At 48.5% G+C, this 18,486-nt stretch overlaps 1 protein-coding gene across 1 annotated transcript in view; it reads left to right on the top strand.

The window, feature by feature from the left end:
* herc2 (HECT and RLD domain containing E3 ubiquitin protein ligase 2) overlaps nucleotides 1-18,486 on the top strand; it is a 72,900-nt gene that overhangs the window by 28,540 nt on the left and 25,874 nt on the right. The window contains 31 exon segments of the mRNA XM_079739638.1: nucleotides 99-235; nucleotides 653-804; nucleotides 949-1,140; nucleotides 2,116-2,303; nucleotides 2,720-2,912; nucleotides 3,519-3,701; nucleotides 4,071-4,255; nucleotides 4,979-5,126; nucleotides 5,468-5,664; nucleotides 6,048-6,278; nucleotides 6,579-6,717; nucleotides 7,031-7,177; nucleotides 8,540-8,682; nucleotides 9,194-9,455; nucleotides 9,931-10,073; nucleotides 10,235-10,333; nucleotides 10,676-10,844; nucleotides 11,016-11,141; nucleotides 11,421-11,529; nucleotides 11,773-11,912; nucleotides 12,375-12,565; nucleotides 12,688-12,793; nucleotides 13,175-13,266; nucleotides 13,704-13,879; nucleotides 14,067-14,178; nucleotides 14,532-14,613; nucleotides 15,373-15,607; nucleotides 15,933-16,110; nucleotides 16,706-16,787; nucleotides 17,003-17,174; nucleotides 17,544-17,688. Coding sequence (XP_079595764.1) covers nucleotides 99-235; nucleotides 653-804; nucleotides 949-1,140; nucleotides 2,116-2,303; nucleotides 2,720-2,912; nucleotides 3,519-3,701; nucleotides 4,071-4,255; nucleotides 4,979-5,126; nucleotides 5,468-5,664; nucleotides 6,048-6,278; nucleotides 6,579-6,717; nucleotides 7,031-7,177; nucleotides 8,540-8,682; nucleotides 9,194-9,455; nucleotides 9,931-10,073; nucleotides 10,235-10,333; nucleotides 10,676-10,844; nucleotides 11,016-11,141; nucleotides 11,421-11,529; nucleotides 11,773-11,912; nucleotides 12,375-12,565; nucleotides 12,688-12,793; nucleotides 13,175-13,266; nucleotides 13,704-13,879; nucleotides 14,067-14,178; nucleotides 14,532-14,613; nucleotides 15,373-15,607; nucleotides 15,933-16,110; nucleotides 16,706-16,787; nucleotides 17,003-17,174; nucleotides 17,544-17,688 — 4,854 coding nt within the window.

Here is an 18,486-nt window from a genome sequence, read left to right as displayed (position 1 = left end):
CGACCAAATCAGCTGAAAGTCCAGGAAGCGGCGGGCAATGTGTGTTTTTCCTGCGGCAGACGTTTGATGTGTGTGTGTGTGTGTGTCGGGGTCCACAGCTGGAGCGGGCGGAGGTCCGGCTGGAAGGCATCGACACCATGCTGAGGCTGGCCTCCAAGAGCTTCCTGCTGCCCTCGGTGCAGTACGCCATGCTGTGTGGCTGGCAGCGCGTCATCCCCGAGGGCACCAACATCGGGTACGTGGTCGTCACGGTTACTGAGAATACCATAGATGGGGGGGGGGGGTTGTAGTAACAGCTGTGATTCATCTTAGAAGTGTAATTACTTGGGTGGAATGTGGTTCAGGAGGTAGAGCGTGGTTGGCTGGTAACCAGAAGGTTGCTAGTTCGATTCCCGGCTCCTGTCGTGGTGTCCCTGAGCAAGACACCTCACCCCATCTGCTCCCGACGAGCTGGCTGTCGCCTTGAACGGTTGACTCTGCCGTTGGTGTGTGAATGTGTGAATGAATGGGTGAATGTTAGGCAATATTGTAAAGCACTTTGAGTGGCCCCTGGTTAGAAAAGCGCTGTATAAATGCAGTCCATTTACCATTTAACATTTTGTGGGGTTTAAAAATAGTTCCACGACTGAACATTGTGTCCCTGGTGTGTTAGAGAGCCGCTGTCCGACTGCCTGAAGGACGTGGACCTGATCCCGCCCTTCAACCGCATGCTGCTGGAGGTGACCTTCGGGAAGCTGTACTCCTGGGCCATCCACAACGTCCGCAACATCCTCCTGGAGGCTGGGGCCCGCTTCAAGGAGCTGGGTCAGTGGCTACTCACTCCTAGAGGATATGATGGGATGGAGTCCTTCAGAGAGCTATTCTAGGAGACGATCAATCTCCCTCTATTTGACCCTATCCGTTTTCTTTGTCCCTTTCTTTCTCCCCCCCCCCCCCCCTCCTCTCCAGGTGTCCAGCCGGTTCCCCTCCAGACCATCACCAATGAGAACCCGGCAGGGCCCAGCTTGGGCACGGTCCCCCAGGCCCGGTTCCTCCTGGCCATGGTCCACATGCTGACCCTGAAGCACGGGGCCAACAGCCTCAGTCTGCTGCTCAACTCTGGGACCCTGGCCCTTACCCAGAGCATCCTCAGACTCATTGGTGAGAATCCTACTGACCGCTCGACATCATAGTCAGTCCCTCCAGAAAAACGCGATAATGCGATGGCATAATTCAACGCATAATCAGCCAAAGTCTGCATATTCAAGCAGGGGCCACATTTTTTCAAATATGCCGCACTTTCACCGCATAAATTGCAGATTTCCGTGCAAAATATGCAGGGCTTGCATGATTTCATAATCCCCGCATTTTCGTTGCAAAAAAGTCACATATATCTTAGCAGAAATTTGAAAAATGTTGCGTTTACTTCACACAAGAGCAGCCATTTCCCCCTGTTGCCATGGGAACGTTATGAAGTGACGTAATTACGCGACGTGAACGTCATCGAAAAGCTGCATTTTTCGCAAGTTCCCGCATTTTTTCGCAAGTTCCTGCAATTTCATCGCATAAAATTGCATAACTATGCTGCATATTTCATTGCATTTTTTAAGAAAACGTGCCGCATAATCAAGGATTTTTGCCGCATTTTTCTGGAGGGACTGAATAGTAACCACGTAGTGTCTAGGGTGTTTGAGTCAAAAGGTACTGGATTCCATTTCCCCCCTAGAGCAAGATATCAGCGCGAGCCCAACCTTACTGCGCCTAAAGTGACTAATGTATCTGATCCTGATATCCGCATAATCAATTGAAGTCTCTCAAAGACTCTACACTAAATGAATGCTAAATGGGATGATAGTGTTATAGTTGGGGTGTCTCGATCCCCAATTTCCAGGTAGAACATCGAGGCACTATGGAGCTGTTTTAATGACATGTTTCCATGGTTAATTGTGGCTTGGTATTAACGGATGCATTGCAATAAATACAAAACGATCTAAAGCAGACATAAATGGTTGTTAAAAGGCAATAATTCTATTGGATAGAGAACCAAGCGTACTAAGTGATTATACGAAGTTCCCAAGCCATTGCGATGCAGCAGGATCCCTCCGATGACTGAGTGCCTTGTCGTTGCGTGCCCAGGTCCCAGCACCGACAGCAACGAGGAGGACCTGAGTCTGTGTGCCCACGGGGGCTCAGCCACCGTGCTGGAGGAGTGCAGGAAGGAGGCCACGCCCGCTCCCCTGCCCGCCGCCGGACCGGAGCTGGCCGCCCTCATGAAGATCGGCACCCGGGTCATGAGAGGCCTGGACTGGAAGTGGGGAGACCAGGTACACCCCCCCGGACCCTAACCCCATGACGTCAACCTTATTCCTGCCCTGAACCTAGGACTAGCCCCGATCCTAACACTACTACCCCTAGGGGTTGCGATTATTTGACCTAACTTTTCACTGCACATATGAAAATCCAGGGACATCTTCATCTTGAGTCTCTTTGAGTATCGTCTTCACCTGAAGAAAATTGTTATCATCCTTTAAAGACCACAGAAATTCAACCAACCAACACATCATAACTAAAATTATAATAGTATCAAATCTATTCTAATACATTTACAGCAGTCTGTCTTTGAGCTCTGGTGCTATGGGTTCAACCCGTGTTAAAGGGAGGTTAGGTAGCGGTACATCAGCAGTGAAGCTGGGTATCTCCCCATTGGTTCTGACCCTGGCCCCTGTGCCCATGTGACCAGGACGGGCCGGCCCCTGGCCTGGGCCGGGTCATCGGGGAGCTGGGGGAGGATGGCTGGATCCGGGTGCAGTGGGACACCAGCAGCACCAACTCCTACCGCATGGGCAAGGAGGGCAAGTACGACCTGAAGCTGGCCGAGCCGGCGCCCGCCTCCCAGCCCGCCACGGAAGACTCGGACACGGAGGACGACACAGGTAACCTGCTCCCCCGGAACCACAACACACCCTTCAAGCTCTGGTTAACCATCTCTCTGTAACCAACCCATCTAGACCACCCTAGAATCATCGCATCGCTCTAATACGATTTTGTAGATCTTTTTTTTGGATTTCTGGAAGAGACGATTTCTCAATGATTTTTTTATTCTGATATCTAGTCATCGGGCAGATGCTTATCCAAAACGACTTGTCAGGTAGAGGTTAGGGCATCTCGTATCAGGGATGCCTACAGGTGGACTGCTGTCATGGGGCGTCGTCCGGGAGTCTATCACCGTAGCAGCTACCCTTCCCTCATTCTAGGGATATAAGGGATCTATCCTGACATACACAATATAGCAAGGATCTCACACCAGGTTTGACAAACCTCCTTTGAGAGGCTGGTTTCTGCCAACCCATCTCTGCATGAACACCTCGAACATGAACTATCACGTCAAACCGATGGCACAGAAATACAGGGCAGGATGCAGGAATTTTAATTTGTAAACCCTGTCACCGTCCACCACCTTTCATCCTCATTGTGTGCGTGCGTGTGTGTGTGTGTGTGTGTGTGTGTGTGTGTGTGTGTGTGTGTCCCTGTACCTCCAGAGGGGGAGCCTCTGGAGCGGAGCAGCCACCCCACAGCCATGATGCTGACCAGCACGGTGAACCTGCTGAAGACCCTGTCCCTGTCGGCCGGGATCTACGCCGACGTGCTGCAGACCGACGCCATCCGCACCCTCTGTGGCCTGCTGCGCATGCTGGTGGCCAGCGGGGCCAATGACAAGTCAGGTGAGCCGGTCACGTGACCTGCACGGCCCGGCTAACGGGAGCGAAACGAGAGCAGATGATGCAATGGGGTGTAACTTATAAAATAAACATGGATTTCTGTCCGTCTCTCTTCTACAAACACATTAATATACACAAGCTCATCTGTTTCGGCCCAAGCACTTGACAGCTAGTAAAATATCGATATTGCACAACTACATTATTATTTTTGAATCTAAGCATATTTATTTATAATCTAAAAGAATCAAAAACAAAATCAACGTTGCCTCAAATTTAACTCAAAAATAAATCTGAATCTCTGTTGTCTCTCGGTCTGTATGACCTTCCCGTCTGTCTCGCCCGCCTCTCCCTCTCTCTATCTCCTGTCTGCAGGCGTCCACGCCCACCGCCTGGTGTCCCTGGAGCAGCACCGCAGCTGGAGCACCCTGGGCTTCATCCGCAGCATCGCCCTGCTGCCCCAGATGTGCAGCACGCTCAGCACCTCGGCCTGGATCGGCCTGCTCATCCGCATCGTGGAGGGCCACCAGTCCTTCAACGCCATCACGCTGCAGAGACAGGTAGGCTGCCCTCGCTGCGGTATCTCCAACACCAACCAGAGATGGGCGCATCTCTGATTTGAGCTGTGTATCTCTGGTTGGAGCTCTTAATCTCTCACTTTTACCCCACTTTAATGGTAAAAGATTTGGTTGCGAGTTAGGTGCTAGATGAGTTGATTGTTGTCGTCACTATTGTGTTTAAGGTCACTTCTTACAAACTTCTGTCAAAAACACACACAAGTGGTTTTGAATCTGTGGGGCGAAAGATGATTGTGAAAGACATGCTAGAATGACGTTGATACTGTGATGCTAGCACATAAAGAGCTATAAATCCAGTTTTAATACAAAGATCTGGCAACACTGGATCACATAGTGTGTCTACTTAAAAACAAGTGTTTTCACTACACTACACTGAACTTTTTGTGTAACTTCCACTCATATTCATGAGGTGATCCTTTAGGAGAAAGTGTGTATTCTTTAGTTTGAGCAGCTGTGGGTGGCCCCAGGGTTCATTACTCACCCTGGGGCCTCTGGGGGCCCGAGTGTTGTATCATCCGCCCAGCCGGCACCCCAGCCCCACCACCGCTCTTATTTTAGCAGCACTGACGTCTGGGAAAACACAAAGCTATGCAGAGGGAAAATGCTGAAAGGTCATTACTGCAACCCGGCCGGTTATTAAAAAAGAGTTTCAAACGGCTGACGTTGTTTGGGTTTGTTTCTTGTCTTTTTTCCCCTCCTCTCCAGATCTTGGCGCTGCGTCTGCTGCAGGCGGTGCTGCCCTCCTGGGACCGGCTGGAGCGCTCCCAGGACATGAAGTTCCTGGTGGAGAAGCTGTTTGACTTCCTGGGCAGCCTGCTCAGCACCTGCTCCTCTGACCTGCCCCTGCTGCGAGGTATTGCACCCTGGAAGACCCAATTCCAAGCTCTGGTCTAATGCCCTCATTATAATAGTGAATCGTTATCAGTTTGGGAATTGGGTGTTTCAAAAGTGTGTATGCATGTAGTTTTTATTGAAGTTCTTTCACTAAAATACCCCTGTTGTACCGAAGGTTTATTATCAGTGCTTGTGGTAAAATAGGACTCTTTAAATGTTGGCTGTTGTCCTTAATGTGGTCTTTACAAAAAAGGGGTTTAAATTATATTCATAGCAACATATATTCACCATTCGCCAACTTGGGCCAATCCTGCATTCCCATTGGGCATCACGTCATGGACTTCCCTTTTTCTCGCGCAGATGGTTCGATGCGCAGAAAGAAGTCCCGCCCCCAGGCCTCTCTGACTGCCACTCACAGCAGCACGCTGGCGGAGGAGATAGTGGCCGTCCTGCGCACGCTGCACTCTCTGGGCCAATGGAGTGGCCTGATCAGTGAATACATAAACGCCCAGCTCAGCTCCATCGGAGACGTCATGGCAGGACGCCACTCTGAAGCGGTGAGAAGCGACATCATCATCAAATTGTGTCATGTAGTTCTGCTTGATGGATATGCTCAGTTTAGACACTTTTATTTCCATATTTAGTAATTAAACTGACATTTCTCGGACGCTATTATCCAAAGCAGCATCGAGGTTATCAGGTCATCAAGGAGTAGGTAGGAGACTTACACGTTAGAGTAGTAGCCTAATGCAGTAACTTTTGGTGGGATGTCAAACACTCGTGACTCTACAACTGTCCTGCCCCCAATCGAGTTAACGTGGTCTTGTGTCTTCATAGACGGCACGACACTAAAATACTTTGTATTTCTGAGAACGCTTCCCTAAAGCAAACAAGAGTTCAGTCCATGACCTTCTACTCTCTCCCGACTGCTCCGGAGCAGTCCTTCCTGGAGGAGTACTTCCCCGACTCGGAGGGTCCGCGGGTGGGCAGTCTGATGGCGGTGCTGGCGGTGATCGGAGGCATCGACGGGCGCCTGCGGCTGGGCGGCCAGGTGGTCCACGAGGAGTACGGCGAGGGCACGGTCACCCGCATCACGCCCAAGGGACGCATCACGGTCCAGTTCCACGACATGCGCACGTGCCGGGTGTGCCTGCTGAGCCAGCTCCGACCGGTTCGTCGCACGCTTATCCTCCCATCTCATCGCATGCTTCTGCTGGTTCACCTCCTCCATAGATACAAAATATTCCAAATATATTGGTTTAGAAGAAAAAGGTAAAATAATATAAAACCATATGTGAGGCTGAAGCTTAAAATATCAGGCATACAAATTGAGCTAAAACATTAATGAAAGGGGAGGATAAAAAGAAACTAGAATAATGTAAAAGAGATATCGATGTCAATAAAACACGAGAACCAATGATTTTTTGTTGAAATGAAATGCTAACTGGTCTCTCTCTTCTCTGGGCCCCAGCTGCCGGTGATATCGTTCAGTGTGCACAACCTGCCCTTCACAGAGCCCATGCTGGCCGTGTGGGCCCAGCTGGTCAGCCTGGCTGGCAGCCGCATGGAGAAACACCGGCTCAAGAAGTCCCTTAGTCGTGGGCTCACAGGTACACCCCATAATAATCACATTAGGCGGATGTTATAGATGGTCACAGGCACACCTCGTAATAATCACATTAGGCAGATGTTATAGATGGTCAGAGGTACACCCCATAATAATCACAATAGACTGACATTATAGATGGTCACAGGTACACACCATAATAATCACACTAGACTGATGTTATAGATGGTCACAGGTACACCCCATAATAGTCACATTAGACTGATGTGCGGACCAGGCGGAGCGCCACCTGCGCGTCCAGTAGTGGTCCAGCTGTTGGTCCACCTGAGCTGACTAATCCCCGTGTCTCCCTCCAGTGGACCAGGTGGACCTCCACCTGCTGCGCTGCCAGCAGCTGAGGCTGTACATCCTGAAGGCCTCGCGGGCGCTGCTCTGCCACCAGGACAAGCTCCGCCTCATCCTGGCCCAGCCCGCCGTCCTGGACCCTGGACCCACCCCCAACGGTACCCCACACCCGCCGCACCACACTGAAATCCCAGGAACCCTGTTGAAACACACACAGGCACACACGCACACACCACCCAGCATTCTATTGAAACACGCACACACCAACCAGCATTATATTGAAACACGCACACACCACCCAGCATTCTATCGAAACACGCACACACACAACCCAGCATTATATTGAAACACACACACACCACCCAGCATTCTATTGAAACACGCACACCCACAACCCAGCATTCTATTGAAACACGCACACACCACCCAGCATTCTATTGAAACACGCACACACCACCCAGCATTCTATTGAAACGCACGCACACACACAACCCAGCATTCTATTGAAACGTACGCACACACACAACCCAGCATTCTATTGAAACACACGCACACACCTGCCAGCATTCAATTGAAACGCACACACATCTCCCAGCATTCTATTGAAACACACACACACCACCCAGAATTCTATTGAAATGCACACACTACCCAGCATTCTATTGAAACACACACACCATCCAGCATTCTATTGAAACGCGCACACACAACCCAGCATTCTATTGAAATGCACACACAACACCCAGCATTCTATTGAAACACACACACACCACCCAGCATGCTGTTGAAACGCACAGCGTTGGCAGATTATTCCGCCAACTGTTATATAAGAGCAGAACTTGCTTATGAAGGAGATTCATTGACACAATAACTTGCCCTTGAATATCAAATCTGACCATGTACATTGTATACATGAACAAGCGAACACTCCTCGGGGTGTTGGTGGGCAGTTTGTTCACAGTGAGTTTATCCTCAGTTTAAATGTACCACTCTTGATAGACAGGTATGACTCAGACTAGTTCACTTAAGTTCACCGTGGTCAGTTTGAGACGAGAGGGTCTCAGGTGGATCCCGGGTAGAGCTCGTTAGGGCCGCTCACCTGTCCTGTCTGTGGTGACCCACCTGTACCTCCACCGGCCTAACGAAGGCTGGCTCTGGAAGACAACACCTGTTCTCACCTTCACACACACACCTGTGGTGCGGCATAGCAGACAGACACACACAGAGGGCCCTGAAAGACACACACACACACACACACACACACACACACACACACACACACACACACACACACACACACACAAACACAAACACAAACACACACACACACACACACACACACACACACACACACACACACACAAACACAGACACACAGCTGTTTGGGCTCTGTTCTGGCAGTGTAGCGACGTCGCCAGGGCCCTATCTTTGGTCTGGTGTGGCCCCTTTGCTCTGCCCTCTGGGAGTTTGGTCTCACTTTCCTTTTATAACTCCTCGTCTATTCTCCCTCCCGTTCCCAGAGGAGACGGTGGCGACCTCCCCAGACGTGGGGGACCTGTCTCCAGAGGGACCCCTGCCACCCCTTCTCCTGCTCCAGCAGCTGCTGTCCTCCGCCACCCAGCCCTCACCCATCAAGGCCATCTTCGACAGGCCAGAGCTAGAGGTCAGGAGGGACGCTTTAGATAATGATGGTGGCGGTGGGTCGGGGTGGTGGCTCTGGCAGGATTAAGTTGCTGGAGAATGAAGTTGTGGATGTATGGCAGTGTTTTTTGTGGATTGAAAGTTGATCTCTTGCTACTTCCAGGCTGCATCTCTGCTTGGTTTGTGTGTATATACTATGTCACATGATAATACTTTTTTCATATTTTTCACATATATGTGCATGATAAACCTATGGACTGCAGCTCTGTGTCTGTATATCTGTTGATAAGTATATATCTGTCTCTGGCAATGTGTGGATGTATATACTTTGGTTTCCTACACCATAATGGTACTTGTCTTATTTTTGCCATTATTAGGATACCAATTGTCTGCAGTGTTGCCAGTGTGCATGTATATGGTTTGTTTAAAACTAACTATATGTGTATATATGTCCCTATCTCCAGGCTGCAGCTCTAATAGCGTGCGTTAATGCATGTTATCGCTGTATGTATCATACCTCTCTTTGTTCCCAGGCTGCAGCGCTGGCCGTGTGCCAGTACCTGGCGGTGGAGTCCACCCACCCGTCCTCCCCTCTGTTCGAAGAGAGCAGCTCCAGTGAGGCCTCGACCCCGGTCACGGTGCAGCAGGTCCGCCCCCCCCGGCTGAAGAAGCAGAAGGCCTCCCCGGTGCCGCCGCTGCCCATCGTCCTGCAGCTCATGGACATGGGCTTCCAGAGGAAGCACGTGGAGGTGGCCCTGAAGACCCTGTCCGGCACCACCGCCTCGGGAGTCCCCGGTAAAGGGGCAGAGCGCCACCCACCACACACTGCACTTCCACTCCTATTTATAGTGTAGATGCCGAGGTTTGACCCCAAGGATGGGAGGCTACATTCGATGAATGCGTCTTTGAAGTGCATTCCCTGTAACGAGATAGGACGGACTTTGTTAATCCCACAAGGAAAAATGAGGTTCTCAGAGCTGAAAGAACTGAACACTGGTAGAACTAAAAGGAATAAACTTTTTAAAGCATACAAACTAAAATAGATTTACAGAAAATATATCCATTTACACAATTAGTGTAGTACAAATTTAGATGTAAAAACTGGTGACATATCTTGACAGGAGTCCTGATGCAGATCCTATTCTCAGTTGACCTGAACTCTGTAGCCCTAATTTAACCTCTAACGTCAGTAGTCCTGAATTAAATGATTGTCCCTAGTTCAGATATAGATTTGACTGTCGGTAGCCCTGACTGAGAATGTATTGTCCAGGTGTGGAGGCGTTGGTGGGCTGGCTGTTGGACCACCCCGACGTCCACGGCAATGAGCTGTCGGACGCGGACACCGTGTCGGACGAGTTCTCGGATGAGGAGGTGTTGGAGGAGCTAGAGGAGGCAGAGCCTGTCTTCGCTGTGGTATGTAATTTGCTGCCTCATCACTGAAATAAAGCTAGAGCCAGCATATTTTTCTTCACCATTAGATGGCAGCAAACTCACAGCTATGCCGTAGTGTGTGGTTGCTCTTTAGCAACCGGTTTGTGCTTGAATGGGGTTTGCCTGACCGTCTCTATGTCCAGCCTTCGGGAGCCGTGGTGACAGAGAGCCAGACTTTCAAGAAGAGGTCGGACTTCCAGAGTAACGACGACTACGCCGTGTATGTGAGGGAAAACATTCAGGTAAACCCAGTGCTCTCGCAAAAGGCTGTCGTCTTTTTGGACCTCCCTCAGTACGTTCCTGTTACCTATGCATCACGGATGTCGGCCTTTTAATGTGAAGAAGGAATCGGATGTTGGAACGCTAAGCAGAAAAATGTTACCAAAAAAAAGTTTTATATTCTATTTGGTCTGGTATCCCTTTCTTTATCAGAGTTAAAGTCCTACTTTGGTTGACATGACTTGTGCCACCTTTTCTGACCCCTAGTATGACTCCCACTGTGAAACCCAGTCCAGTCTGACCCCCATTCTGTATTCAAACTAAATATGAGACCCAGTCTGACGGTGGACTGTCTTTCTGTGTAGGTGGGCATGATGGTGAAGTGCTGCAGGACGTATGAGGAGGTGTACGAAGGAGACGTGGGCAAGGTGATCAAGCTGGACAGAGACGGGCTCCATGACCTCAACGTGCAGTGTGACTGGCAGCAGAAGGGCGGGACTTACTGGGTCCGCTACATCCACACAGAGCTTGTTGGTGAGCACCCAATATACAGTATGTCCATTATAAACTCATTGAATCCGGGTGGACACGCTCAAATGGGTTGATTTTGAACTGGTTGGTAATCATTCAATGAATAGTTCTACTTCTGTTTGGTTGAAACGGGTGCAAGGTGATTTCAAATTTCCACCTTTTTATACCGCCCAGGTTTCCCGCCACAGAGCTCTCCGTCCCATATAAAGATCGGTGACAAGGTGAGGGTGAAGCCCACTGTCACCACGCCAAAGTACAAGTGGGGCTCCGTGGTCCACCGGAGTGTCGGGGTGGTGAAAGGTAACCTGTTGTTTTTACTAGTCTGAACTCTGCTTTGGATTTTTGGTTTGGTTTAGCATTCAGTGCTAATACTAAAATGTTTCTGTAAACGGGAACTTTTTTGCTTCAGTTTCCGATTCTAATCTGTGCAAGTCAAAAGGAAATGCTTTAGGGGATCGCTTATTCATATAGCATTTACCGCTTCTGGTCAGTTTGGTTTCCACTAATGCTATCTTGTTTGGTTTAGCTATCAGAGTCAGTGCTTACTTTGTGGAGTAAACAGGAACTGTTTTGCTGTAGCTTTCAGTGCCAATGGGAAGGACGTGATTGTGGACTTCCCCCAGCAGTCCCACTGGACCGGGCTGCTGTCCGAGATGGAGCTGGTCCCCAGTGTTCACCCTGGAGTCAGGTCAGTCCCTGAACCAGAACTGTCGCTCCTAGAGCACTGCTCCATCCACCTTGTTGTGAAAACATCACTGTCTGAAACAACATCATTGGTCCGGGACCTTCCTTCTCAATTGGTATGAAGCTCTACTCTGTGTTTAGAATATAGCAGAGCATGACTCTATTCTTCAGCGGATCAATTAATTACATTGGGAACCCGCGGCTTCAGTTGAATATGAGTTGAGCCGGACCACTTGCTTGTGTTCAGGTGCGATGGCTGCCAGATGTTCCCCATTAACGGCCCGCGCTTCAAGTGCAGGAACTGTGATGACTTCGACTACTGTGACAGCTGCTTCAAGACCAGCAAGCACAATACCCGGCACTCCTTCGGTCGCATCAACGAGCCAGGTGGGGGCACTCGCTTAATATCTAGACATGATATCATTTAGGCAGGAGCGTCTAGTGGTAAAGGTGTTTGATACTAGGTCTGATCCACAATGTCTACCCCGTCTACCCGTAGGCATTCTTGAGATAAGAACCCCTCAGCCTTACCTGCTGTTTAATGACTTCTAAAGTATCTTAAATAATTTGCTTTGAATCAAGGCGTCTGCTGAATGGTATGGAATGGGAAAGGGTTATTTAGTCATTTAGCAGATGGAGAATCTTGCTTAAGGACGCATAAGGGTGAACTCTGGTCATATGAGTCAGAACCTCTCGACTGAAACACTTGACTCCCTGCTGAAGGTTCTATGTTGAAACCCCAAGCACCCTAACCACAAGACTACCCTTCCCCCAATCTAGATTATTCTGCCATTTAATGGAATAAAAAATAGTGTGTCATGGTGTACCTGTGCATCCCTCTCCCACCAGGCCAGTCTCCAGCGTTCTGCGGGCGCTCAGGGAAGCAACAGAAGAAGGCCCACAGCAGCCAGAGGGAGCTGCTGATAGATGAGTGGTCGAGGGCCGTGAAGAGCCTCAGTGTTTCCTCATCCGCCAACCAGGCTTCGCGTCTCATCGACAGCAGTGACCAGTGCTGGCAGTCCTCAGGCTCCCAGGGCAAGGTGGGTCCCCCTTTGTGAATCAAACATGAATCAAAATGGAAAGATGGGCTCGCTATTCATTGGTGAGAATCTATGACATAACTTGACGGCAATTGGTGGGTTTCTCTTTTGATTCCCTACAGCATTGGATTCGGCTGGAGCTGTTCCCAGATGTCCTGGTCCACCGGCTGAAGCTGGTGGTGGACCCGGCAGACAGCAGCTACATGCCCTCCCTGGTGGTTGTTTCAGGTAGAGAAGACAATAGTCTTGTGGCTAATCTGTCCGACTCCCAGCCATAAGTGGGTTAGATCCCCAAATGTCCACAGTCTTACCTGGATGCATCTTTGAGTAAGGCATAATGAATCATTCGACATTGTTTGTATATACAGGACCCTTATGAGACCTTTCATACCCACTAAAAAAAATAGAATAATAAAAGATGTATCAACATACTGAGTCAGCAATCTCCTGAAACCCCATATGCATCATGTGACCTCGTGGGCTCCCGAGCACATGGTTGGTAATTAACAATGGTTGGCTAATTGCTAAGGTTCATCCCACTGCTCATGATGTATAATCCCATTAAGATAATGCATTAACTCTTGATTCATTTATGTGATTCATGTGTAGGGGGCAGCTCTCTGAACAACCTGATTGAGTTGAAGACGATCACCATCAACCCCACAGACACCGCTGTGCCTTTGCTCACCGACTGCACTGAGGTGAGTAAGCCAAGTTTCATTGTCTTGGCTTGATTAGGTTTGGTCTGTAAGCTTAGCTTCGTTATTTCTGGTGAGTTATTTTAGCTTCATATCGTGTCAATTATGTTGGCTTAATTAGTTTAGCTTCGTTAGCAAAGCTTTGTTTTGTTATGCTAGTTAGCTTAGCTTGATTAGCTTACTTGCGATGTGTGAGATTTGTTAGCTTAGCTTCATTATCTTATTTACATTGGCATAGCTTCAAGATATTGGCTTAGCTAGGTGAGCCCATAAAAAGGTACATGCAAAATTGCTATGATGTATTGCAGAATGTAAATTGTGATGTTTATATTACTACCTGCTCTCTCTACAGTACCACCTTAGGGATGATTACATAGAGTTCGCTGCTGGTATATTATGTATGTTTTCAAATGTGTATTGTGATGGTGATCTCCCTACAGTACCACCGCTACATAGAGATTGCCATCAAGCAGTGCCGTAGCTCCGGCATCGACTGCAAGGTCCACGGCCTTAGCATCGTGGGCCGGATCCGGGCGGAGGATGAAGACCTAGCAACCGTGCCCTTCCTCGCCTCCGACAACGAGGAAGAGGACGAAGAAAAAGCTGCGGTTGGGAGGTGAGGTGGACCCCTTAGAAAGTCAAATATTAGTAAGAAATATACAGAGAATAGTGGAACCTTGGATTCAATAATACATTATAGTCCGTTTATGCTACTTTTTTTTAACTACATTGACCATTATACGTACGGTCTAATCACAAAGTATCACTGATTGTAAATATGTCATTTGGTCACGTGCCATCAGCCTGGCTCGCAAGAAGTCTTCAGGGCTGGAGTCGGCTGCCACCATCAGGACCAAAGTGTTTGTCTGGGGTTTGAATGACAAGGACCAGCTGGGCGGTCTCAAAGGATCCAAGGTACTGGAAAATATTCATTACATTATAATAATAAAAAGGTAATCATAAAGCTAAAATTCATTAATGTAAGAGCCTACTAGGAGTACAGCTGGAAAGTGTAATTGCTCGGGGGGTTTGACTCCCAACCTAAAGGTGTTTCAGCTTGTTTCCCAATGCACTTGATGCCCCAAGCCCCACCTGCTCCATAACGACATGAGGAAATGAAACTGTGGGGTGTAGCAGGTGCCCTTTAGATTTACTTGATGGTGATGGCATATATTACGCCGTGAGTTGAATTATCTAATTCAGAGTTCCCCTGGATCGCTCCTCTCCTAATCTGAACACTGTGTGTGTTTCTTTCTGCTCCTCCATAGATCAAGGTGCCTTCGTTCTCCGAGACTTTATCTGGCCTCAACGTGGTGCAGGTGGCGGGAGGTTCCAAGAGTCTGTTTGCCGGTGAGTCAGTGTACAGCTCAGGTGTATGTGCGGCCTGCCCTGCTGAGGGTGCACACTGGAAACTCACTGAAACTGGAGCAGGGATCTTAAGCAGGGAAGGGAACTCCTCCTGTGTGTTCTTGTGCTGTGTGTGTAGAACGGTTAGAATCACTACACTAAAAGTCCGCCCTATAAAAACAGAACTGATATCTGTAGGTGTACGATAATATAATATTCATATTACAATTTTTTATTAAATTGAATTATCCCAGAGGAAAAATGTTAGTGTTATGGACAGTATTACAATTACATATTATTATAAAATGCTAAAATCAACAAAATAATCATTCAAAATACCCAGTCCAAGTATTATTGGTACTATATATCATCTATCATATCATGGCATGTCCCTAGTCCAGCATCTAAAGCTAACCCCTTCTATGGATGAAATGAATAAGGCTGCAGTGTGACCAGTGATGAATAGATAGATGGATATGAACTTTATTAATCCATCGGAAAGTTTCCCTCAGGAAATTGCACTTCCAGCAGCAGCAAACACCATGTTACAAATAGAAGAGAAAACATGTATAAATGTGCAAAAGTACGAAACGCTAAATGCTGAAAATATATTTGCAGGGAAACAATATACAAGAAGAATAGTATACAAGCCAATTTCCTTGACGGAGTGCTAAAACTGTGCAAGGAAACACCATCAAACAGCCGAGTTGTGTTTGATGCAGGGCTATGTTATGTAATGGTGCCCTGGTGCTTCCTCCCCAGTGACGGTGGAGGGCAAGGTGCACGCCTGCGGTGAGGCCACCAACGGCAGGCTGGGCCTGGGCCTCTCCAGCGGCACGGTGCCCATCCCGCGGCAGATCGCCGCCCTCAGCAACTACGTGGTGAAGAAGGTGGCGGTGCACTCGGGCGGCCGCCACGCCATGGCCCTGACCGTGGACGGCAAGGTCTTCTCCTGGGGAGAGGGCGACGACGGCAAGCTGGGGCACTTCAGCAGGATGTGAGCCAATCACGCGTCAGATGCGCGCCTGGTCATGCGACCAACATTTTATTTGTAATGGGAATAGATTTTATTGGCACGGTAATGTGTTGAGAACCGTTACATGCAAAGTAGGATTCTTGGCATTTTATGGGAATTGAAGGGATGTGCCTCATAAATATAGAGTACATAAAAATAGAAAGAAAGAAGAGTCGAAAGTAGTAAACTTATAGTCGGCCATGTTGCCCCACTGCCAACGTTACTTCATTATTTTCTGGCACTACTAACCTACTCAGAGGAACGGTGGCTATACCAACTGGGCTAACAAAAAATGTGTGTCTCCCAGGAACTGTGACAAGCCGCGGCTGATCGAGGCCTTGAAGACCAAGCGGATCCGGGACATCGCCTGCGGCAGCTCCCACAGCTCGGCCATCACCTCCAGCGGGGAGCTGTACAGCTGGGGCCTGGGGGAGTACGGGAGGCTGGGCCACGGGGACAACACCACCCAGCTCAGACCCAAACTGGTACGTCTGTTTGGCTGGCACCACCTTAGCACCTGTGTTAGTACTTTCTGTTAGTGCTTGCTGTTATTTGATGATCTCTTTTATTCTGAGGTAATAAATGACTGCAACCTTGACATTGTAAATCTTTTTAATTCTGAGGTAAAATGACTTCAACCTTGACAAGTTGAAGTCAACCTCGTCTCAGTTTTCTCTACTCGTGCTTTTCCACAGTATCTTGCTGATTGTCAGCTAAAGTCTGGAACATAACTTGATTGTGCAACTCAAGCTCACAATATATAAAGCCTACCAAAAAACCGACTTTGCAAACACAGAAAAACGGCAGAAGACATCTGTGTTCAAGCAGCAGCTTTAGAGCTTTCAGTGTAAAGGACCCTGTGCATTGGTAGCTGTTTGGCAGGAAGGGCCGAGGCAGTAGATACAGTGCCAACAAATGTCCTCCCAAATGAATCCGGACAAAAACCCAGCCGCCTATACTCCTCCACAGTCCCGTGATGTTCCGCGTCCTCTAACGTTCCGGTTCCTCACCCTTTTCTTCTCCTCATCCTCTGACCTTTCTGTTCCTCACCCTCTAACGTTCCTGTGCCCCGTCGTCCAGGTCAAAGTTCTCCTTGGACACCGGGTGGTCCAGGTGGCCTGTGGGAGTCGAGATGCCCAGACCCTGGCCCTCACTGATGAAGGTAACAACATGTTCTCTCATACCTTTTTAGCTTTGCTTTTTTAAGCAAGCAGTGTGGAATTTTTTTAAATTTCTCTTTTGTTAATTTAACTTATTTATGCAAACAATTTAATTTATTCATACAAATGAAATAGATTTTCCTTGACTTTGTGTTTTCACGAAAAGCAAAAGTTTGGTTGATTGACTGCGACCCTGGCTTGTGGATCTCCTCCCCAGGCTTGGTGTTCTCCTGGGGCGACGGGGACTTCGGGAAGCTGGGCCGCGGCGGCAGTGAGGGCTGCAACATCCCCCAGAACATCGAGCGGCTCAACGGACAGGGCGTGTGCCAGATCGAGTGCGGAGCTCAGTTCTCCCTCGCGCTCACCAAGTCCGGAGTCGTCTGGACCTGGTAAGATGGACGCCCGTCGCTGTAACACTCCAACTGTCACTTTGCCTCTCGAACTCTCTCCCACATCCGCACTATAGTCTCTCCCCACCTTTAAAACCTCCATCAAAACTCACCTGTTCCGACCGGCCTATCCCACTTAACTCCGCCCACCAGCCAATTCAATGAATATGTTGCATTGTTTATTTTGAATGTGTTTGTTTTAACTATATTTGCCTGTTTTTCAATTTTATTTGCTTGTCTTAACTGGAAGGCGACCTTGAGAGTTTTGAAAGGCGCCCCTGAAATAAAATGTATTATTATGATTATTACTTTTACCAAACCCCTTTTGTGTCCGGGACTCTCACGGTCATCTGTTGTGTTTCCAACCAGGGGGAAGGGAGACTACTTCCGGCTGGGTCACGGGACTGACGTGCACGTGCGTAAGCCCCAGATGGTGGAGGGCCTGAGGGGGAAGAAGATAGTGCACGTGGCGGTCGGGGCGCTGCACTGTCTGGCTGTCACCGAGACAGGACAGGTGTGTAGGAGCAAGAACACGTCCTCCATGCACGCAGTTTATCTACATAGTCATAGTGTGTGTGTGTGTGTGTGTGTGTGTGTGTGTGTCTCGTACATGTCTTTAAAGTAGAAGTGTGCATGCACTTCATAAATCAAGGTGTTTGTGTGTGTGTGTGTGTGTGTGTGTGTGTGTGTGTGTGTGTCTCGTACATGTCTTTAAAGTAGAAGTGTGCATGCACTTCATAAATCAAGGTGTGTGTGTGCACTCCATAAATCTTTAATAGTGGATGTGTGTGTGCTCCATGGATCTAGCTTGTGTGTGAGTGTGCCTACGCTCTATATTTCTTTTATCTATATTTATTGCTCCGCCTCTGACCTCCTCTGGCTAATCGTCTTCTTTCATCCTGTTTAAAACTCTGTGCTCGGCACTAAGTGAAGCATCCACGTCATCTCCTCTGGTGATCTGAGACTCCGTGTCTCAACTGCTTAATAGATGGCTCTCAGAGGGCTCAGCGATAATAGGAGTGGGGTTATATAAACCACACACATCCCACACACTCTGTGAAACCCAAGTTTAGCGTCGAACTGCATAAAAACATTTTTTATTTTTTTCCCACAGAACACAAAATCCAATATTCGTTTAAAAAGAGAAGGCTCTTTCTTTAATCCCAGACGGGAAATTGAGGTGTCACAGCACAAAGAACAGGACAGTAGTATAATTAAAGTTAGGAATAAAGAGCAAAAGCTATACGCAACAAATATATCTATGTGTGCTTCCGGTTGCTACTGCTGCTGGTAGTGGCACATACGAGGAGTA

This window comes from Pollachius pollachius, assembly GCF_949987615.1.
Source record: "Pollachius pollachius genome assembly, chromosome: 7".
Taxonomy (NCBI): domain Eukaryota; kingdom Metazoa; phylum Chordata; class Actinopteri; order Gadiformes; family Gadidae; genus Pollachius; species Pollachius pollachius.
This window is presented reverse-complemented; position numbering and strand designations above follow the sequence as displayed.